Source organism: Neophocaena asiaeorientalis, unplaced genomic scaffold (assembly GCF_003031525.2).
Source record: "Neophocaena asiaeorientalis asiaeorientalis breed wild unplaced genomic scaffold, Neophocaena_asiaeorientalis_V1.1 scaffold436, whole genome shotgun sequence".
Taxonomy (NCBI): Eukaryota; Metazoa; Chordata; class Mammalia; order Artiodactyla; family Phocoenidae; genus Neophocaena; species Neophocaena asiaeorientalis.
In genome coordinates, this window is record NW_020172473.1 from 913,218 (window position 1) to 936,876 (window position 23,659).

At 43.8% G+C, this 23,659-nt stretch overlaps 1 protein-coding gene across 1 annotated transcript in view; it reads right to left on the minus strand.

Annotated features, from left to right (window-relative positions):
• PCNX2 (pecanex 2) overlaps positions 1-23,659 on the minus strand; it is a 263,859-nt gene that overhangs the window by 99,804 nt on the left and 140,396 nt on the right. Inside the window, exons 20-21 of the mRNA XM_024738160.1 lie at positions 15,269-15,410; positions 11,022-11,199 (exon numbers count right to left, since the gene is read on the minus strand). Coding sequence (XP_024593928.1) covers positions 11,022-11,199; positions 15,269-15,410 — 320 coding nt within the window. The remainder of the gene's footprint in view (positions 1-11,021; positions 11,200-15,268; positions 15,411-23,659) is intronic.

Consider the following 23,659-nt stretch of genomic DNA (forward strand, 5'->3'; position numbering starts at 1 on the left):
TAAAAAAGAAAACATTATTGAGTATCCAAGAGATATATAACAATATCAAACTAACATATGTATATTTTGAACCTCAGAAAGAGAGGACAGGACAAAGAAGTGTTTGAAGATATAATGGGCAAGAAATTTCCAAAATAATGACAGACACCAAGCCGCAGACTCAAGAAGGTCAGATAACACCAAGGAAGATAAATACCCAAACAAACAATTGAATAAACAAACAAACAACAAGAAAAAAACCTACCCATCACTAGGCATATAATAATCAGATTGCTAAAAACAAGAGACAAAGAGAAAATCTTGAAGGCAGCCCCCAAAAAAGGCACATTACACAGAGAAGAATAAAAGTAAAATTACAGAAGACTTTCTGTAAGCCAGAAGATGACGGAGAGACATTTTTAATGTTTTAAAAGGGGGAGGGGGCAGGAACTGTCAATATAGAATTCTATACCCAGTGAAAATATCTTTCAAAAATGAGAGAGAAATACTTTCTTGGGCAAATAAAACTGACAGAATTCATTGACAATACACCTATACTACAGAAATTGTTCAGGAAGTTCAGGCAGAAGAAAGACAATACAGGTTGGAAATTTGGATCTACACAAAGAAATAGAGCATCAGAAATGAAAGGTGACAATAAATCATTTTTTCTTATTTTCAAATGCCCTAGGAGAACAATTTTGCTCTAAAGCAAAAACAGTAACAGCGTATTATGTGTTTTTAGCATATGTTAAAGTATATGACAATAACACCAAGGATGCCAGGGAGGAAACTGCTGAAATTCCTTACACTAGACAAGCAATGGTATAATATAATTTGAAGGTAGATTCTGCTGAATTTAAGTTTTATATTCTTAATATAATTGCAATGACTCTTTAAAAAAGAGGCATAAATAATACGTCAGTAGAAGAAATAAAATGGAATTAAAAAGTAGTTCAAAGGTTTTCCTGCTACTCTTCCCTTTACTGCCCTAATTAGTTGCTCCTTCTGGAGAACCCATAATATTTGGCTTATAACTTCCTACTGCATGGAAAGTAGTACAGCATCCTGGTTATAAGACTAGGCTTTGGAGTTAGACCTAGGTTCTCATCCCAGCTCTGCCTCTCACTACTTGTATGATCTTGGACAAGTTTTACTCCTGTGAGCCTTAGTTCTCTCATATGCAGAGTAACTATGGTAATGGTACCTATCTCAGAAATTGATTGTGAAGAATCGATGAAATAAGCCATGTTAGGTTTTTAGCTCAGGACCAAACATATAATAAGTGCTCGACAATATAGATTATTTTATTTATTGCCTTATGACATTGTTTCAAAAGTAGTTTTTATGTTTTTCTCTCCCACATCTTCCATTGAAGAGTATGCTCATTGTTAGCGATACTCTATTATAGTTGTACAGTTATCTTCTAGCAGGTAAGTAATATAGGCACGTAGTAGATGTAAGTGCAGTAAGTGTTCTTCAGAAAGTGAAACAATGAGTAAAAGAAAGCCTCAAGTGTCTTACTAGCTCAGCTCATAGGCTATAGTGGACATGGGGTCAATGGAATTTTTCTTGTTACTTCCTGATTCTCATTTACATGCCAGATCTTTGCAACTGCCACTGATTTTCCTGACAAAGGTGGTATTTCCCCTTTTTCTCTCAATGGATATTTTAAGATAGCAACCATCTCAGTGTCACTGACTGCCTTTCTGCAACTGAGGCAGAAGCACCATGGTTTGGTCCACTCAGAGTACTTCAACAACGGGTAGCAAAAGGAAAGAAGGAATGAGAAAGTCTATGACCTCGAAGATCTGGTCTGAAATATGAACCCCTGGTAAAGGACACTGTTTGGAATCTCCAGGTTCATGTCTGTAAATCCTGTAGAACCGGAAGCCTCCAGTCAGTGAAGGAGAGCAAATGCCAGTTGTTAGCCTTGTCAGGAAGATGTTGCCCTGGCTCGTAACCAAATCGAGCTCTGCCTTCAGGAAGTACTTTAAGGAGTGCTTCCTCATTGCTGAGAAAGGAAGGTTTTCAAATTCTTTCAGTGAAGAGGGTCTAGATTTATCGCTTCTACTAAATTCCCTGAAGCCACTCATGTAGCTTTTTTTTTTTTTTTTTGTGGTACTCGGGCCTCGCACTGTTGTGGCCTCTCCCGTTGTGGAGCACAGGCTCCAGACACGCAGGCTCAGCGGCCATGGCTCACGGGCCCAGGCGCTCCGCGGCATGTGGGATCTTCCCGGACCGGGGCACGAACCCGTGTCCCCTGCATCAGCAGGCGGACTCTCAACCACTGCGCCACCAGGGAAGCCCTCATGTAGCTTTTGTGTGCCTCAAAACACACCACTGCCCCCTTCTCTGAAGATCCATCAGCAGTGGCCCTTCGATTCTACAGAGGAAGCTGTAGACTTTTTAAAAAATGAGAGCCCATAGAAACCTCTTTGACATATTAGCAGGGACACCCAGGACTATGCTGCTGTTTGAACAACACGACTAAATTCATGTATTTATTATTGTATACTTTGGCATGAGAAAAAAGGAAAAATGAAGGAAAAAGAAAAAGATACAACTCTTGCACACCAGCCTTGATGTCCTAAATGGGAAGGAAAAACAGATCCTTACTTTGAAGGCTGAGATGCAGAGAAGCTGCTAGCATTCACTTCAGGCCTCCGTCCCTTCCCAGGAGACGAGTTACAGTAACTTGCATGGTTTGAGTTAAGGGAAACCCATGGCCCTGGTATGTGGGTGTTGTCCTGGGGAGTGGAAGACAAGGAAGTTGATGAGTTAGGCTATAAATCTTGACTAAAGGACGTTTGGGGCTGTTCAGGCACTTCTCAGCTGTTACATGACACAGTTGAAAGTGACGTCACAGCGGTGGCTACATGCCGTGAGCTGGCCAATTAGATGACATCAGCTTGTCACCACTGGGGTAGATCTCCAGCTAGAAGCAGATTGTGTTTTCCCCTCTGAGTTTTGCAAAAGGGGCTCAGCTGATTACAGAGCACAGAGCAACACGCTCACAGCGGAAGAGCCAGCTCTGCTGGCCATGTGTTAAGCCCTCCACTGTGAACGGGACAGCAGTGAGGCAGCCAAACAAGATTTATGAGAAGCCAAGAAAATCAAAACACACACCATGGAAAGCCCAAGGAGGGAACTCTAAGTGACCCGTATGCTCAATCTAAAACCACGCCTCCTCCCATGTGCTCCCCTGTCCCTGCTGTGAATCACCATCTCTCTAGGATAATAAAACATCATCCAACCACCACATCCAAGCTCAGACTTCATTTCTCACAAACCAGTGTTTCCATCTTTCAACTGAATTTAATGAATATGAATTGAATTAGGGTGACCTAACCCTAACCCTAACCCTAACCCTAACCCTAACCCTAACCAGGACCCTGCATTTTGTTGGCTGTTGCAGCAGGTGGGAAATAAATAAGCACACCCGGGGTCCCACCATTCGAGGAGTTTCCAATCTTCTCGGCAACACAGACACACTGGAATCTGCTCTTCGTTTCTGGACAGAGTGCAGAGCCTGGGAAATGTTTCTCCTGCACCATCCTCGTGGCAGCCACAAGTGAACATGGGTCCCTGAGAGCCTGGAAGGTGTGCTAGGCTCCTGCAGTGGTTTTGTGAACCTTCTGCAAGCCAGTCTTTACGCCTGGGCTTGGGAAGACTGGGAATAGGGTCAAGTTCGAGTACGGCTCTGTGAGTGAGTGACTTTGGGTAAGTTTCTAACCTGTCCATGCAAAACAGCACGACTGAACATTCCACAGAGGCTTGTTGTTTTCCTACGGTGTGCCTGGTCCTGTTCTGGAAATTAGGACGTATCAGTAAACAGACAAAGATCTCTGTCGTCATGGAACTCACAGTCTGGTGGGAGCGATAATCAAATGAAAAACAAGTCAAGGAGAGAGTATGTTAGAAGGTGATGACGGCACAGTAGAAAGGTAATACAGCGCAAGGTGAAAAGATGGGGAAGCTGGGCAGAGGGCAGAGAAGGCGCAAGTCGTAATATGAAAACCGGGTGGTCAGGATAGGACTGACTGAGAAGGTCATATCTGAGCAAAGCCTTGAAAGAGCTGATGGAGTGAAGGAGTTTTATCTAGTAGAGAGAAAACTGTGAGACAACCTTACTGAAAGGTCCAGAATTATGAAAAAGGTCAATAAACTTGATAAGTCCATTCTTCAACTCAGTGAGGGAAAGGGACCTACAAATAAACTGAAAATGGAAAATGGAGCCTCTGTCAACATTAGTGAACCAAAAAGATAATGGGGAGATGTTACATCCACCACTTAATTTCAGGATAGCAAGAACTATCCCATATCACGACCCCGTGGAGGAGGTGGGCGCAGATGTCACCCTCCGAAAACTCAGAGGGGGCAGAGGGAAGCCATGCTAAGGTGAATGGCCCCATAGAAAATAACTTTTGCTGTCCATAATTTCCTGGCTGGAGATGCCTAAGAGCTCAATTCTTGTGTTAAGCGTCAAGCCCTGCACTTCAAACCTAGAGACGGTGGCATTAAGTAAACATTGTACTGTGGCCCTTCACATCACACATACATGGCATGTTTATTCCTGGCAAGGACAGTGGACTAAACCCTTCTAAACATAATGAGAATGGCATGTCTGAAGCCATCCACCTCTTCTAAGCTGATAAAACATTAACAGCCTGAAAGTGGTTGTGACTGCAGAATTTGTCCTTTAAATACAGCTCCACTGAAGAGCGTACTATAAAGCTCCCCCAAATACCCACATTTAAATACACTGACCTGTGGTCAATGAATAGACTTGGGCATTTACAAACAGACACGGAGGGCCCACTCTATCAAGGGCACTGAGACCTCTGTGAAGCTGCCGCTATCGTTTGATCACTCCCTCCTTCTTGAAGCCATTTCTTTTCTTTCTTCCTATTTTACTGTACTTTACCTTGTCTCATGAGTCCCTTTTCCTCCTCCTCTACCTGGGTCTTAACTGCTGGCCATCCTTGTTGGAAGCAATATGTCTTTTGGAAGGATTCTCTATGGAGACCCTATCATGTACATCTTGTCCACCCAACAATTCCTATCACAGGAATTGTGTTCCTGAAACACTCATGTGCACCAGCGTCTGACACTTCTGGTCTGCCCGCCCTTTCTTCCCTCTCTGACCCGCTGTCCCTATCGTGTGGTTAGACAAGAGCCAGGCCTCATTGACTAGAGGGCTTGCGTCCCTCTTGCCTAGTTCCTCAATGGACACACGACACAAAAGGAGTCAATGAGATGCTCCCCAGGACTTCGGCTAAAACCATCAGGAAAGATACTTTCTCTTCTTTCTGGGATTATTAGCTGGAGGGAGTCTATACATATAGAACCAATCTAAGAATGAAGCCAGCAGAGGAGAGAAGGAGAAATAAACACAGAATTTCGATGCCATCGTTTAAGCCTCTGAATCATCCCATCAGTTATGTGAACCGTTAAATCCCCCTTTTTCATTAAGCCAGTTTCATTTGGGTTTCTGGAGTTTGTGAACACAGAAATCCCAGCTACCACAGGAAAAAAAATTGGAAACAAACTAAATGTCTATCAGTAGGGGAATGGCTAGTCAAATTATTACTATGGAATACTATGCAGGTGTCAAAAGGAAGAGGCAATATTACACATACTGTTGTGGAAGTTCTCTAAGACATATTTTTAAGCAAAACAGGAAGTAAACGTGTGTAAAGAATGACCTATTAATATTTTACGTTTTGTGTGTGTATAGGGTGTGTGTGTGTGTGTGTGTGTGTGAGTGTGTGTGTGAATACACAGGAAAACAGAGTAGAAGGAATTACTCTGCAAGAGTTACAATGGTTATCATTAGGGAGAGAAAGGGGTTAAGGAGTGAGGGGTGTGTATAAAGATGGACTTTCTCTGTATTTTCCATTGTGTTTCTAACTTTATTAAACTGATCCTACATTTATAGCACTTATGTAAAGTAAAATATTTAAATGGGAAAACATCCTGTCCCTAGGTCTTTACTTTGGTCCCTGTCACGTCTCATTCCACAATTCAACACATCTAAAACTGACATTTTTTTTCCCCAAAATGTCTTTTTTCCCTGGCCCTCATTAATGACAACACCGAGTCACTGGAGGACGTGACGTGAGAGCTCTCCCAGACGTGGCTCTTCCTCCTATACTCCACTTCCCCCCAGCACCCTCACAGTCACTAAATGCTATCAGCTCTACCTCCTAGATTTGTCCCTTCTCATCGTGGCTCTGGGGCCATCATTCACACAGCTTTATGTAAAAACCACCTCACTCATTAATTTCAATTTCATAAATGGTAAAAGTGCTAGCTCCCACGTTGAACTAACGGCCTGGAGAATTTCACATGTAACACATTCTGGAAATGCTGGCAGAATGATCCTCTGGCAGGATTATTTCAAGTCCTGCTTCTCCAACTAAAAATTACTAAAAATTTCAAGACAAGATGGTTTCTGATAACTCTTTCAGGACCAGTGGAAGAGCATGAAACCTTTGTCACCTCCTGTCAATGACCACATATTCTTACTTGGAGCCTGTCTTCCTGTCCCCCAAAGACCCAGGCATATCAGAAATGTTACAAGTTCACTACATTAGTTGGTTCTTAGAAGAATGACTGATGGTGACGGCTAGGACCTGGGACCCTTTGCTGCAGGGTTTGCACCTGGACAAACATCCCCTCGAACAACAAAATACAAAGAAACTATAGGAGACTAAAAATAACTCTGTGCATAGGCAGTTGGGGCAAATTCTGTACAATAAGATACGAAGAGACCAAAAAGCCCAACTGCCACTTCTGAAGGGCCGGGAGCAAAATCAAGGTACTGTGCGTGATCCCTGCACACAGCACCACCAAAGGGGTGGACAAATCACCTAAGCCACCCCTCCTGCCCGACCCCTGGACCTGTCCCTACCCTCACCCCGTATAAGGAGCAAGCTCGCCCCAGCCCCTGAGGGAGCGAACAAGCAAGGGAACCTGTTGTTTGCTCTCCCTCCCCGCTGCTGTAGCAGAGGCCCCAGTAAAGCCTTGCCTGAATTTCCTGCCCGGCCTCTGATCAATTTCTATTGACTAAGGAGGCCAGGAACCCTGGTCCGTAACAATGGGGCAGAAGAGAGACAGGAAAGGGATTGAGAGGCTGAGGGAGGGAGGACGGATGGGCCTGACTCCTTAAAGGTGCTGAGTCGCGTGGGGTGTGGTTGCAGCATCGCACGTCTCAGGATGGGACCTGCAGGGATGCTTCTTTCCCTCTGCCTCCCCTCAGCCCCCAGCCTATGCACTAGGAATGTCCCACGCTTCGTGTCAATGCATGGGCTGCACTAAATCCTTCCTGTTGTGCTCTGGCCCAGAACTCATGATGTCCCGTTTTTTACTAGATCTGGCAGACTGAGGAGACCAGCCAACATTCATCTTCCAGACCTCAGGGGGGGATTCACGGATTCGGGGAGGCAGAGAATAACACACAGGCAAGCCCTCTGGAAGTCATCTATTTCATCCTCTGGACCTCGGTGCTTTGATCTCACTCCACAGATCATCTCTCTGTAATCTCATCCTGTCTTTCTTTCCACCCATAAAGCCTGAAGGATTAGGGGCAACTGACATAACAATAATAATGAGTCCGCTATTCATGCAGCTCCTTTCTCCCAAGAAACCTGGAGCCCTTCCAAGGTCTCTGCATTCATCTTGCAGCCCTTCTGTGACGTGGGCTGCCAGGATAACAATGGTTTTGCTATTTAGCAGAACAGGAGCCAGGCTGGGGAAAGAGCTTAGGGATTTGGCAACAATAAATGAGAGGACATGTCAAAACTAGGACTCGGATGAATCTACTGAACAAACAAAATTTCATATCATGCAATGAACACCCCTAAAGATCAGTATTCCCTCAAAAACAATATTGGAGGTTTCTACACAAGTCAATCAACGTGATACACCATATTAACAAACTGAAGGAGAAAAACTACATGATCATCTCAATAGGTGCAGAAAAAGCTTTTGACAAAATTCAACACCAATTTATGATAAAAACCCTCCAGAAAGTAGGCACAGAGGGAACTTACCTCAACATAATAAAGGCCATATATGACAAACCCACAGCCAACATCACTCTCAATGGTGAAAAACTGAAACCATTTCCTCAAAGACCAGGAAAAAGACAAGGTTGTCCACTCTCACCACTATTATTCAACATAGTTTTGGAAGTTTTAGCCACAGCAATCAGAGAAGAAAAAGAAATAAAAGGAATCCAAATCAGAAAAGAAAAAGTGGGAGAAAATATATGAAAATGAAGCAACTGACAAAGAATTAATCCCCAAAATATACATGCAGCTCAATATCAAAAAAACAAAGAACCCAATCCAAAAATGGGCAGAAGACCTAAATAGACATTTCTCCAAAGAAGATATACAGACTGCCAACACACTACTAAATGTAAAACAGCTAGTGGGAAGCAGCTACATAGCACAGGGAGATCAGCTCGGTGCTTTGTGACCACCGAGAGGGGTGGGATAGGGAGGGTGGGAAGGAGGGAGATGCAAGAGGGAGGAGATATGGGGATATATGTATACGTATAGCTGATTCACTTTGTTATACAGCAGAAACTAACACACTATTGTAAAGCAATTATACTCCAATAAAGATGTTAAAAATACTGGAGGTCTAGAAAGCCCCTAGGAAATATGTTAATAGGGACAATTTTTTAAAAGATGTCTTAAAATGAGGAGAATGAACAGGAAGCAGCAGTTGGGGTAAGCAGGCAGGATCTTTACAAGAAACATTAACTGTCACCTCCCTCATTGCCACCATATTCTGTCACTAATTTCTACTGGCTTTTCTTTCCCGGAAGACCTCAAATGCTGTCTCTTTCTTTAACTGTATTTTTTGTCGGAATCAGATCTGGTTTCTCATTCCAGAAAATGCCCTGCTACCAGCTCTGTCAAGATAAAGAGTGAGCAGGCATAGACGGAGTCAGGGGTGTGTCAGGACTGACTTGCTATATGCTGATTTTTTTTCGTTTTCGTCTCACTTGTTTTTTTTTCTTTTAGACTCGGCTATTTTTCCCAGCCTAAAAGCCGACTGTTCAAATTACACGTGCTAATGCTCTCTCAATTAGGGGAAACAGGAACACTGTCACACTGGTTCTGCCTGAAATTTTTAGTGTTTTCACTGGTGCTTTAAAAAGATAATGGCAAGTGAAACTCAGATGTCTGTAGCACTGAGTTTTTACGGATTTAGTTTCAGACTATGTCCCATCGGGCCCCACCCTACTCATGACGCTCAGGACGGTACAAAGTGCCCTCGTGAACAGGAAGAATGAACAATAGCTCTGCATCAATCCTTCCTCTGCGTCCAGCAAGCCTCTTGATCTGGACACCTGCACCTACCAGACCTCTCAGCAGTAGCTGGTTCCCAGCTGACCAGCAGGCAGCTCGGCGGGGAGGCTGCCTGCCCTCCAGCAAGTGAAAATCCCTGTTCTATTGCAACGTGGAATCACTTAGAAGACTCATTTCATTCACCCCTCTCTGCTCCGCTTTCATTTACCTGGCACTTTTCACTTACACAGGAAGCTACTGAAAACAGACAGTTCACTGCAGAGAAGCAGCCGCACTCCTTCACGTCCTGAACAGGGTGTAACTTCTCTTTTTCTACTTAACATGGCTTTAAAAGTCCTGCCTCATATTTGGAAAGCACACGCTACTTAAAAACCTCTTTCCTACTTACGTTAATCAATCCTCTTGACGCCTAAGTGAGGCGGGCATCATTATTTTCAACTTTACAGGAGACAACGTTTCAGAAAGGAATATCAATATTACCAGGTCAACATGTAAATAATGCCAGAGTTAGGAATTCAACCTGTTCCAGTCCATTTTGCATCTGAGAATGAGCTTTGACCACTGTGGGTAGTAAAATAATTTATAACTTCATCAATGCTTTCAAGATCACAGGAGACAATTTTACATTTATTATGTGAGATCACGGACATTCAGACATAATGAAGGAAAACAGATTATGGAAGCCTGTGATCTGAATCACCAGAAAAATGGGATAAACTTATCAAGACCAGACAGAACTCAGACAAACAGAAAACAAATCTTTGTGGGTAAAAGACCAAAGCCAGAGCTTGGTCATACGATGGGAAAACAGGGGAGGGCTGCTGAAGTAATATGACAATTATAATATTTGAATTTTTGTCACTTAAAACAAGTAAAGAGGAAGCCAGGTGAAGGAGAGGTAATAAAGAGAGGAATTCACAGAAATGATCAATAGGGGTGAAAAAATGAAGTTCAGGAAAAAAGAAAAACAAAACCTTAGAATTTAAAAATTATTAACCAAAAGGGGGAACAGTTAAGTCAATCCGAGGGCAGAAAACCCATGGCTGCTGTATTCAACGGAGCGCATAAGGAAGGAGTTTCCCAAATTCTTTTTCCAATTTCTGTTTACACACCCCAGCTTTGTCACGGTGCTCAGAACACGTACACTCAGACCAGTATCCCAAGGACCTTATCTCCCTCATGTTAAACGTTAGATGCCATTCCCATATATTTGCCTGAACTGTGATTAGGGTTTCTCACTGCCCATGGATGGATTTACAACTTATGAAATCTTGACCTGAGACAAGCCAAGGGAAAGAAAATACTCCAAGGGACCTGGCCCTCGGGTCCCACATCTCAAACTTTACCTCAAGAGGCAAAATGCTAAATAAAAAAAAAAAAACAATTAGCCTAGTGGCTAATCTTTAATTTAGAGCATTTGGAGATCGAGGAAGTTCCGTAATGAGATTGTTAACAGAGACAAAGGTCATAAAGTTTCAAGCAACACAAATGGCTAATTCATCTTAATTAGTGATTTTTGGCAAATAACATGGCATATTTCTATTCCATGGGGAATGTTCCTCAAATGGCAGCAGGAGTGTGACTCGCATACGCAAATCAATGTAAATTCATGCCTTAATTGCTTTTAAAAGAAAATGTTTCAAACTCTTAAAGCATTTGAGAAGAAATGCACCTTTTACATACTGAAATGAAGAAAAGAGCTAATCTACTTGCCTTGCTGAATAAAATGGACACCATGAAGAAATCCAGTAAGAAACTCTCTGAAATGTCTTTGTAGTCGAAATGGAAAAAGATGATGGTGAAGCCCAAGTGAGTAAACTGGTGGACCGGGTTACAGAAGGAGGTCCGCAGCAGCTTCAGGCCCGCTATGACCATCAGGAAAATGTCCCAGCTGTTGAAAAGGAAAGAAAGGAAGCGATCACTTCGCAGCCCGTACCTTACTAGGTGAGTGACAATGGCTCACGTTTCTTGAGCGTTTACTGTGCGTTATGCGCTTTACAGAAAGCCAAGATGCTGGGCCCTTTATTATCCTCGTTGTACAGAGGAGTAAACTGCGTCTCAGAGTTTGAGTGTACGTTCACACAGAGTGGAGCTAGGAGTGAAACTCCATCCCGAGGGACTCGCCAACACAGACGCTGCCACTAGAGTCAGCGTCACCATCATCCCCGGGACTTTGCAATGCAGGCCACAGAGCTCCCTTGGAGCTTATCGGAAGGACTACTGCACTGCCAGGTTCCACGGGGAGCTTGGTGGCAAGTGAGGAGACAGAGCAGGCTGTCCCTGTTAGCATCTGCTCAGTGTAAGCCTTTCTATTACAAAAGAATCTCCCCGAATCAATGACGTAGCAATAGCTAATATTAAATTCTGAAAAGAGGAAAAGGATCCCACTATCTCAATAATGCCATTTTTACTTTACATATTCACTTCCAATGTTTTCCACCATATTTGCTGTCTTTGTAAACATAAGCTTTCCGCTCTCCCTTTTTTTTCCACTGAAAATTACATCATCAACATGACACAGGCCCCCATGACATAGGCCTTTTGAGTTAAGGAGCACGACAGAGGCAGCCCGGCAGAGAAACAGCAGGACTTTGCTGTGAGGACTGAACTCCTGAAGGCTCCTGTCTAGGGAGTCGGGTTACTAAGGCGTGTCAGAAGCATGTGCCATGTGTGCAGTTCCAGCAGACAGTGAGGCCAACGATCTCCCCACCTTGAGACGGGAAGGCAACTGATCAGTGCTCAGAAGAGCTGGACACAGCAAGCCACCAGCACCTTGAGGGGTCTTCCTGAAAGAAGGCCTCGCACATTTTAGCCAGAATCCCCTCCATTAGAACATCCTATTTGGGAACTCAAAAGAAAGACAAAAGTGGCAATACTTTCCAGGGGACAGTTGCACTTGAAAGAGAGGTTTCCTTTTTCCTTTTTAACTTTATTGAAGTACAGTTGGTTTACAATGTTGTGTTAGTTTCTGCTGTACAGCAAAGTGACTCAGCGATACATATATGGACTCTTTTTCTCGTCCTTTTCCTTTATGGTTTATCACAGGATAGTGACTACAGTTCCCTGTGCTGTACAGTAGGACCCTGTTGTTTATCACAAAGAGAGGTTTTCTTTTTCTAAGTACAGAAAATGGGGGTGAGGGGGCAGGCCTGAATTTCCCTAATCCTAGCGGGATCCTGAGCTCTAGACCCTCATCAGCACTAATAATATCCTGTCTCAGGACTGGGGCATTCAAAACGTGTTTCCCAAGTCTTGGCATCTATCAAGTACAAAACTGTCATCAGGAAGATCTAAGGTTAGCACTTCCGTTGGCCTTAAGTTGATACTTTATATGCCTTGAGACCTAGTGTAGCAATTGATTCCACCCTGTCCCAGGATGCATCTGATGAGGTTTGGTCAAAGCCCTCGTGTGATGGGCTTAGATCTGGCTTCCGAGAAAAACTAGCCCTTGATGACATGCGGGTCTGGGGAGAGTGGTAAGACCTTCAGTAACCTCTGTTCCTGCAGCAAGGCTGAGCACCGCTCCGTGACCCTTTCCTTCTCCAGTGGACAACTAACGCCTGTGATGAAAAATCAGTATGAAAACATGACTGCAGGTCCACTCACCTCTGACAACAGCCCCGGGTACAAGAAATCTCTGTGGCATAGCCAAAGCCCTTGGGGGGCTCCCAAGGATAAGGTGTCCCAAGACTAGGGATATTCTGGTTTTCAAAGGAGATCAGTGACTTTCCGGGTTATTCAGGCCAAAGCTAGATGAGGCTCAACTCTAAAGTTTGTTTTCCGTGACTATGACTGAAATGGACAGCATTCATTTTATGTTTATTAATGATGACTGGTGAAGATTAAGAGAGCTCTTAAGGAGTGACGTTTATGGCTCTTGTAACATTGCAACGGTAATGGTTACATTCAATGATTCGTGGATTGTTGTAGGTTTAGCTAAAGGTCTTATAAAGGATTAGGTAGCAATCCGGGAACAATGGCCTGGGACAGGTGCAAAGCATCCTTTTAGATCAGGCTGGGAAATACAAATACCTACCCAGTTATCATGATGCACCCACTCTTCATTGACCAGTCCCCCACTCAATCATCCATCCATCCATCCATCCATCCATCCTTCTACCACTTACTGGACCGATGGTACTGAAAGCTGAATAAGAAACACTGCCTGTCATTGAAGAGTTCACTATCTGGTACCATGGTTCTCAGTGAGGGCAGGGTGTGGGCTGGGCTTACACAGTTTGAAACAGGTCTCTAGGTGATGCTGACATATGGTCTCCTGCCATCCTGTCTGAGAACAGCTAGTCTAGTGGGGTGCTTGAAATCTTGAGAGATTTTTTAAGTCGTCAGACGGATGCCTCAAGAATATAAAGGAGTTATCCACTTTGGGCTCCAAGAAAAAGAATTCTGTTCGTATCATCAAATTAAGATTATTTGGGGGTACATGGGTGAGGTGCTACTTTCTGACTTTAATGTCTGGGAAAAAATGACAGGGGATAGAGATTAATCTTACTTCAAAGTAGACTCTCTCTGAACTGTTTATCTGACTCTGCATAATTCCCAACCCATGCATCCATCCTCTTCCAACAGCCAGAGCTGCCTGGCCTCAACTGGCAGGCTTAGCTTGAAGCCCTAGTCCTAATGTTAGGAAGCGAGGACTTTCAATCCTTTAGCTCGCTATCCCAGGGCAGCACCGGTACGTGTGTGACTGCTGTGGTTCTGACTGTGAGTCCTTGTTCTGAAAACTGGGGATCTGCCTTGTTTCAGAATGTCGTCATGGGGTCAGCCAAGATGGTACCACACTGGAAACACCTGCTTACTAGAAAAGCACTCAGTGTTCTAGAGGTAGGGTTAGCTCATGGACGGGGCCCTACTCAAACTATACAAGAGGTCTGTAACCTCATCACCTGCCTTCTTCATCCAGTGAGACTAATTTTCATCCCTGGATCCGAAGTCTAGGATTTAAAATACCAAAGGGCATGGACTTCCTGCCCTGGTCTGACTGACACAGTTCTAGACTGGAAGGAAGGCAGAGTCTGATAAAGACAGGAAGGTTGTAGGGTCATTTCATTTAGTGTCTGCTTCGTGCGACCATGAATCTACTCAAGGTCCAGCCGAGAATTCGCGTGCCTTCTACCTGAGTTTGCTCCATCTTGGGCAAATATTAATTAATTTGTCCTCATCACGGCCCAAAAGGAAGAGGAGGCATGCTTGGGATTATGAATCAGGGTTGACTTGGGCACGTAACGTTTAAGCAAAGTGACTCATATGCAAATCTGGGAAGGAACCTCTTTCACATCATCCTCCTTTATGAACTTATTTGAACAGAAATGTCAACCTTTTGTCAGAACAACACATCCACAAATTATCAAGTAGGTTTCCGTTTGTAATTTCAGAGTTCCTTTTAAAACATGAAACCACTAACTCAGCTATATGCTGTTAATGCTTTGCAAAAACAGGCATCTTGTTGATATGAAGTCTCTCTGGGGTCCATTTTTTTTAATTATGAGGCTTTTCCTGAGAAATGCAAAGAGAGCAGTAACAGTGATTAAGTTCCCCCTCCCTCAGACACAAAATGCTCGAGTCTTTGCTGCGTGAAGTGCTAGAGGCACTTCATAATAAAGCTCTAAGCACGACGGTTGGAATGCCGGGAACCCTGGAATCACACTGCACTTCGGTCATCTTCTTAAGGCTCCTGACTAAGCATTTGCAGGGTGATTTTCAAATCTACTGATGCTTATTCACAAGATCACTCCAAGCAGATCTAACTTCGTTTGCCCCCCAGTCCCTCTACAATAACCATCTAGCTCCAGCGAGTCTGAGACCACCATGGCTTACTGTTACGTGGCCCGTCACTGGTAGACAGAAGTTGGCTTCTGCTGCAGCCTGTTCAGAGGAAACCCACTCGATTTTGAAAACGTGGTGATCCAAATCATGATGAGAATAAACGGTTATCCACTTACTGGGTACCAAGTCTCCGGTAATTGCTTATCGAAAATGCATCCGTAGTAAGGGCATTCAAAATGATTGCTGGGTACAAGATGTATTTTTCAAAACACTGAAGCCAAACATAGAGTCTTTCAAACCACATTAAATGGGCGACATCTGAAAGATACACAAAAACCACTTAGAACGGCCACTGATCACATTATTTTTCTTTAAGTATACGTGATAATAAGTAAGACCCACCCCCTCCCCTTCATTCAAGAGCTGCAGAACTCCAGATACCAGACAAGAGGGACCAATTTTCTTCCCAGGCAGGCACTTTTAGCTTTGTTTCTACATCGTTCCTAAATAATAATATACGGTATAGGCCAGTTTCCCAATTTTTCAAGTCAATTGCTTTTTTCCATATTAATTATTACTGGGACCCATGAAATGAGCTGTCACATCACATCAAGCCATCTCAGAGTGAGTGAGGGTAGAAAGCGAAGGATGGAGAACTGGGAAACAATCTCACGGGCCCATCCCCTCTTAAGCTTGGGGTTGCTTCTGAGTCTGGGGCTACTTTCCAGGCTCTCCTCTGCCTGTTTTTAGTCTATGAATCCACAATCAAATTCCTGGCCATCTACACACATAAGAGAAAGCTGACCCACAACCCCCTATCACTAGAAATGTATTTCATTCCAGTGAGTCTTCACAATGAAGGAGGCATCGTGGAAGTGAGATCCATTCCCACAAAGGCTAAGGTTTTAAGTCACACCAATCTGGGTTTGTATTCAGACTCTACCATCCACTAGTGTGTGGTCACGAATGACTGCTTTCATCTTTCTGGTCCTCGGCTTTGTGTGTCCCGCCCATCCTTCCTACTAATCATGGCGGAGAAGTCAGCTCTCCTTCCCATGATGGGGTAACACTGTGCCTCTCACCCATCTCTTACCACTTCTCTCTCTGGGGAGGAGAGGCTGGTCCTATTGGTCAGAGCACAGACTCCCTAGGCCATAGTATCAGGGGATGGGAAACACTGCATCCCTGCTCTCCTGTGCTTCCCACCTCTGTGGGGAGAACACACCAGGTTCAGGTCCTCAGGTGGGTCCATCTCACTCCCCACCAGATCTCTGTCTGCTGGTCACTGAGAGGCTGCGGTGGACCCCAACTCACCATCAGAGACCTGGGCAGATGGACCAGATATGGCAGGACTCAAAGCCTAAATCTGCCCAGGGGGAACGGGACTCCATCAAACTTCTGGAATCATATTCTTCAACAATTTATAATTAAAAAAACTTCCACCCCCAATAATCTATAGTGAAAAACCAAGAGAGCCAGGTAGGTTTTACGCTGTTTGGATGACACAAGGCCCAACTCATGAAAGAGAAACTGTTGACACACACCGTGCAGAGAGACATGGCAGTGACATAAAATAGGCCATCCCCTCCAGGTTTCCTATCCAGGATTAGGAGACAAATTACCGCTTTCCAACCTACTTTGACTGGGACTTTATGTAAAGGGTCACAGAAAGCAACACAAACATACATACCCACACACACACAATTGGGAACTGACGTTTTACTTCCTCCTTTATATGGTTTACATTTCTATATAGGAATGTATTATATTTATAACTCAAAAACATAAAGGCTATCTTCATGTCATTGAGATTACAAGGAGAGGTCTGGCATTCAGAAATCTTGCTTGAAAAGAATTAATTTGAATGAGATGGGAATGGTGAGAACAGAGAGAGTAGAAACACTTCATCACGTGGGAAACAGCAAGAACAAACACCCCAATGATTAACTTAACAAGCAGAAGAGAGATACAACGAGAAATTATCAGGAAAAAAACAACTAATTTTAGTTATAAGTGAGACAGGGAGGAAGCGCTGGAGGAAAATTAAGGTTGAAAATAAGGATATCAGGTAGGAATTCATCTTTGGGTGTTCTTAATAGTAATCTTTCCTGGTCAGTGTTTGGAAATGGGTTATTTCATAAGGAACGAAGTTTATGATACATAATTTTAAAAATCTAGGTATATGATATATTTTACATATAGATAGGAGTTTTTATCTTTTGTGAAAGTACATAAAAATTTAAAAAATAAATCTCCAAGATCCCCCCCAACTCTTTCCAAGCAAATGACTTTGACCCCTACTTCTTAGAGAAAATTTAAGATATTAAACGTAAATTTTCCCACTTCCCAACCCCTCAACTACAAATTTATCTATATTCATACCCACCTTCTTGCTCCTACTGAGGCTGACCCCACGGATGCCCTGGCTTCCATTCTTCCCGACATCTTGATTCAGCAGTTTCCCCCTTGACTCACCAATGGCTCTTTCCTAATGGCCAGTGGCAAGATTCCGGTCTTGGCCAAGTTGAAAACTTGCTTTCCACTGACATCTTCTAGCACTCACTCTGTCCTTTTCAGCACAGCCAAGCTTCTTGGAACGGTCGTCCATGTCTGACAATCCCACTTCCTTGTCTCCTGTTTCCTGCTAAAACTTCTGCGCCACGGCTTTGCAGCTACCCCTGCCCGGAAATGTGCATGGCAAGGCCACTTGTGATTTCCCAAATGACAGATAACTGATATTTTTCGGTCTATATTACTGGAACTTTCTTTTTTATTTTTTTAAATAAGTCTATTTATTTATCTATCTATCTATCTATCTATTTATGTTTGGCTGCATTGGGTCTTTGTTGCTGTGCGTGGGCTTTCTCTAGTTGCAGCGAGCGGGGTCTACTCTGTTGCGGTGCACAGGCTTCTCATTGCGGTGGCTTCTCTTGTTGCAGAGCACGGGCTCTAGGCGTGTGGGCTTCAGCAGCTGCGGCATGCGGGCTCAGTAGTTGTGGCTCACGGGCTGAGTAGCTGTGGCACATGGGCTCAGTAGTTGTGGCGTGCGGGCTTTAGTAGTTGCGGCACGCAGGTTCTCGAGCGCAAGCTCAGTAGCTGTGGCGCATGGGCTTAGTTGCTCCGTGGCACATGGGATCTTCTCGGACCAGGGCTAGAACCCGTGTTCCCTGCACTGGCAGGAGGATTCTCAACCACTGTGCCATCAGGGAAGCCCTACTGGAACTTCCTGAGACAGAAAACATCACTGATTCTTCCTTCTGTCTACAACGCTCACTTCAGCTTCTGCGTCCTGCCAACTCCTGCCTGTGCTCACACCTTTCACACTGCCCTTCCCACTTCCTCTGCAGGGTTCTCTCCTTTTACCCTGGCTCATGTGCCTTCCTTGGACCTCTTTGCCAGTTTTCTCATTTTCTTGAGCTGAGGTCCTCAACACCCCTAATGTGAATTATTACTTCCATGCTGATGATGCTCAGATCTGTCATTGAGTGAGACAGATCTTCCATCCCTCTCCCAGCTTCAAGATCTAAATACTCAACTGAAGAGCTTCAGCTGATGTCCCAAAGGAATCTTCAAATACAGCGTGTCAAAAGCTGCACTCTGTCAACCTCCACACACCTGCTCCTCCTTATGAAGTTTTTATCTTATTTCCTGACACTTCACAGTCACCCAGTCATGCAGGCAATATACCTTGGGGTCACCCTGAGTCAGCTGTTCTCAATCATAGCTGCATGTTGGAATCACCTGGGGACAAGGCTGAAAACACTATCCTAGAACGGTGATTCTCGAACTTCATCATGCAAATAAATCACTTGTTAAAAGACAGAATCTGATCGGATGGGTCTGGAGTGGAGCTGGACATTCTGCATTTCTAGTAAGCTCCTGAGGGATACAGATGTTGCTAGACTCCACGTGGTACTTTGAGAAAGAGGCACCGGCAACTCGTTAAGAATGCGAATTCTCAGATGCAATCCTGGACCTGCTGTATCAGAAATCTGTGGGCTGGGCCCAGTAATCCGTGTTTCATAAATCCTACAAGTGATTCTGATACATGCTCACGTTTGAGAACCACTGTTCTAGAAGTTCTTCCTCCATACAGGACTAGAATATGTTGATTCTCTGTGCTTACTTCTTACATATCTATCTCCTCCTTTCTAGTTTCACTGTTCAGATCCTCAATCTCTTATCTTAGAAAAATTATAATTGTCTTTTATCCAAATGAACTCACTCTTTCCTAATCCCATCATTTGTGTGCACTGTGTAACATTACTTCTTACTCCTTAAGGGCCTTTTGTGGTTCTCCCCCGTTCTCCTGAATAACCTGTTTTTTTCTCTCTTTATTGGATCATCTTCACCACAATGTAAACACACTGTAATACCTTTTGTCCTAAAAAAAGACATACCCCCCTTGACGCTTTGCCTTCCAGATGCTGGATATTTTCCAGATATCACCCTATTTCTTTGCACTCCTTGGTAATAATTTCTCAAAAGAATTTTGGCTACACTCGCTTTATCCACAACTTAAACTCCCTTTGTCTTCTGAGTTCACTCCAATCAAAGTCTCATCCCAACCGCTCCATGAAACTGTTTTCCTAAGAACCTCACGTTGCTATCCAATGGTCAGTCTCAGTCCTCAACATAACCTCCCAGCAGTGTCTGACCCAGTTAATTACTCCAGACTTCTCATAATTCCCTACATGATCTTATCCAGTTCCATGGCCTTAAGAATCTATTGTCAGTATGCTGTTGACTACTAAAAATACATCTCCATGCACGACCTTTTTTCTGGACTCCAAACCAGTATATCCAACTCTCCAATATATTTTGAATGTCTAATAACCATCTCGAGCAAAGGTCTTCATTCCATGCTCTCACCTATACCTACTCCTCCCGTGTCTACCATTCATTCATTCCACACATGAGCCAGACACTCTGCCAGACATTTTTCTTAGGCACATGGGAAAATGAGCGCCCAAAACATTATAAAACTCTGCCCTGATGGAACTTACCCTCTAGTACAAACAATAAACAATCAACATAATAAATATGTAAATTACACAGTACATTATGAAGGATGGGTGATGAGTGAAAGAACAGAGTAGAGTGAAGAGGATCAAGAGTTCCTGGGGCTTCCCTGGTGACGCAGTGGTTGAGAACCTGCCTGCTAATGCAGGGGACACGGGTTCGAGCCCTGGTCTGGGAGGATCCCACATGCCATGTAGCAACTAGGCCCGTGAGCCACAACTACTGAGCCTGCGTGTCTGGAGCCTGTGCTCCGCAACAAGAGAGGCCGCCATAGTGAGAGGCCCACGCACCGCGATGAAGAGGGGCCCCCGCTCGCCACAACTAGAGAAAGCCCTCGCACAGAAACGAAGACCCAACACAGCAAAAGTAAATAAATTAATTAATAAACTCCTACCCCCAACATCTTCTTTTAAAAAAAAAAAAAAGAGTTCCTGGTGTTCACGTGGGCTACAGCGTAAAACAGGGTGGCCTGGGAGGCATAATTAAGAAGATGACATTTGAGAAGCAAGATGCCATTTGGGCATCATCTCATTAAAGGGCACCTCACCTAGTTTTCCAGGCCAAAATCCTTTCCTTAGTCTCTTTCATATCTTACATATCCAACCTATAAGCAAATCTTACTGGCTCCACCTTCAAAATCTATCCCAAATTCAGCCACATTTTTCCTCCTGTGCTGCTATCACCCTGGTCCAAGTCACCATCATGTCTAACCTAAAGAAACTTCCTTAAAACTGGTCTCCTTGCTTCTTTAATGTCCCACAACCACAGATTAATCCAGCCAGCAGCCAGGGGGATTTTTTTTTTTAGTGTTTATTTATTTTTACTTGTTGACAGTTTGCTTTATTTATTTATTTATTTATTTATTATTTATGGCTGTGTTGGGTCTTCATTTCTGTGCGAGGGCTTTCTCTAGTTGTGGCAAGCGGGGGCCACTCTTCATCGCGGTGCGCGGGCCTCTCACTATCGCGGCCTCTCTTGTTGCGGAGCACAGGCTCCAGACGCGCAGGCTCAGTAATTGTGGCTCACGGGCCCAGTTGCTCCGCGGCATGTGGGATCTTCCCAGACCAGGGCTCGAACCCATGTCCCCTGCACTGGCAGGCAGACTCTCAACCACTGCGCCACCAGGGAAGCCCACCAGGGGGATTTTTAAGACTTCGTTACTACCCTATTAGTGAGTCTCCAATGGCTTTTCATCCTAATTATGATAAAACCTGCAACAAAGAAATTTCATTTAGCTGATCTCCAAAGAGACACACTCCCCTTTTTTTACGGAGCTGATATTGGGAAGTGGCTGCCCAGCTGGGGATTCCATCTCCTGGTTATTCCTTGCATACAGGAGGACCACGTGACTTGTTCTTGCCAAGAGAATGCGAGCAGACTTGTGTCACTTCCAGGTCAACTGGTTAAGTACTGGGTGCATGGTACTCCATGCTTCTTCTCCCCTCTACCTGCTGGCTCAGGGATGTTAGGATTCCATAGTGACCTTGAGAGCATAAGGTGATGGATTCCTAATACTGAAGAAGCCTGGTCCCCAAGTGACCATGACCCTCCACTATGCAAAGGACAGTGACTAGGAAAAATCTTTTGACCACATCCCACTGGACTCTGCATGAACAAAAAATAAACTTTTGCTTTGCTAATAAGCCACCACGATTTGGGGGTATTTGCTATGATACTCAGCCTCCTCCTGTCTCTTGAGTAATAGAAAATCTAATGTCCTTACCACGTTTTAGAAGACCCTTATGATTTGGCACCTTGTTACCTTTTTGATCTTATTTCCAACCGCCTTCTCCATTATTCACTCTCTTCCTCAGTGATGTTCCTTGAATATTAAATACACCATGTTTTTCCCCTTTCAGAAGCTTTGCGTTTGCTGTCCCTTCTGCCTGGGACTCTCCTCTCTGGATATTTTGATGACTCACTCCCTCATCCTGTTTAGGTCTCTGCTCAAGTGCCACGTCCTTAATGGGTCCTCTCCTGACCACCATATCTAAAACAGCCTCCTCCTTTCATGATTTCTTTACTGTAATAAATGTTTCTTTATAAAACATCTCAATTTGATATCTTATTTGTGTCTTTATTTGTGTGTTATTTAGCATCTGCTTTCCCAATTACCAGGTAAGCTCCATGAGGGCAAGGACTTTGTCTTGTTCACTGCCATATCCCCCATGGTGACACAGTAATCCTTCAATAAATATGGGTTGAGCAAATGAATGATCTCCTTGGCTCCAGTTTCTTTATACACCATCTGTTTTTCTGTCCTGTTGCCACCAAAGATCTGTTACAAAGGCACATCTAGCCATGGTATAGCTCATAGCCTTCATTGTTCTCCACTGTGTCTGTCCATACACCCAAGTACAATGCCTTAATATGGCATATAGGCTTTCCATATTCTGCTGCTTTGTAATTCTACGTAATCATCTTCTATCAGTTTTCCACCTAAATTCTATACTGAACTGGTTACCTAAATTATCGATGCTGGATTTTTAAAAACCTTTTCGTTTAACTCTTTTATACAAAGACACATGCATAAAATACACACACATAGAGCTGTGTCCCTGGCACTTGGCTTAAGAAACAGCCTCAAAGCACCCCCATGCCTGCTTACAGTCACTGCCCCACAAGGTAACCACTGTCAAATCCCTGAACACCATTACTTACTTTTGCCTACTATTCTTCTTTTTTTATAACATAAAACATTGGCTGTATTCCCTGTGTTGTACAATATATTCTTGTATCTTATTTTTTTTATACAGCAGGTTCTTATTAGTCATCAATTTTATACACATCAGTATATACATGTCAATCCCAATCTCCCAATTGATCCCACCACCACCCCCCCCCACCACTTTACCCCCTTGGTGTCCATACGTTTGTTCTCTACATCTGTGTCTCAATTTCTGCCCTGCAAACCAGTTCATCTCTACCATTTTTCTAGGTTCCACATATGAGTTAATATACAATATGTTTTTCTCTTTCTGACTTACTTCACTCTGTATGACAGTCTCTAGATCCATCCACGTCTCAACAAATGACCCAATTTTGTTCCTTTTTATGGCTGAGTAATATTCCATTGTATATATGCGCCACATCTTCTTTATCCATTCGTCTGTCGATGGGCATTTAGGTTGCTTCCATGACCTGGCTATTGTAAACAGTTCTTTGATGAACATTGGGGTGCATGGCTCTTTTTGAATTGTGGTTTTCTCTGGGTATATGCCCAGTACTGGGATAGCTGGATCATATGGTAATTCTACCTTTAGTTTTTTAAGGAACCTCCATACTGTTCTCCATGGTGGCTGTATCAGTTTACATTCCCACCAACAGTGTAAGAGGGTTCCCTTTTCTCCACACCCTCTCCAGCATCTGTCTGTAGATTTTCTGATGATGCCCGTTCTAACTGGTGTGAGGTGATACCTCATTGTAGTTTTCTTTTTCTTTTTTTTTTTTTGCGGTACGCGGGTCTCTCACTGCTGTGGCCTCTCCTGTTGCGGAGCACAGGCTCTGGACACGCAGGCTCAGTGGCCATGGCTCACAGTCCAGCC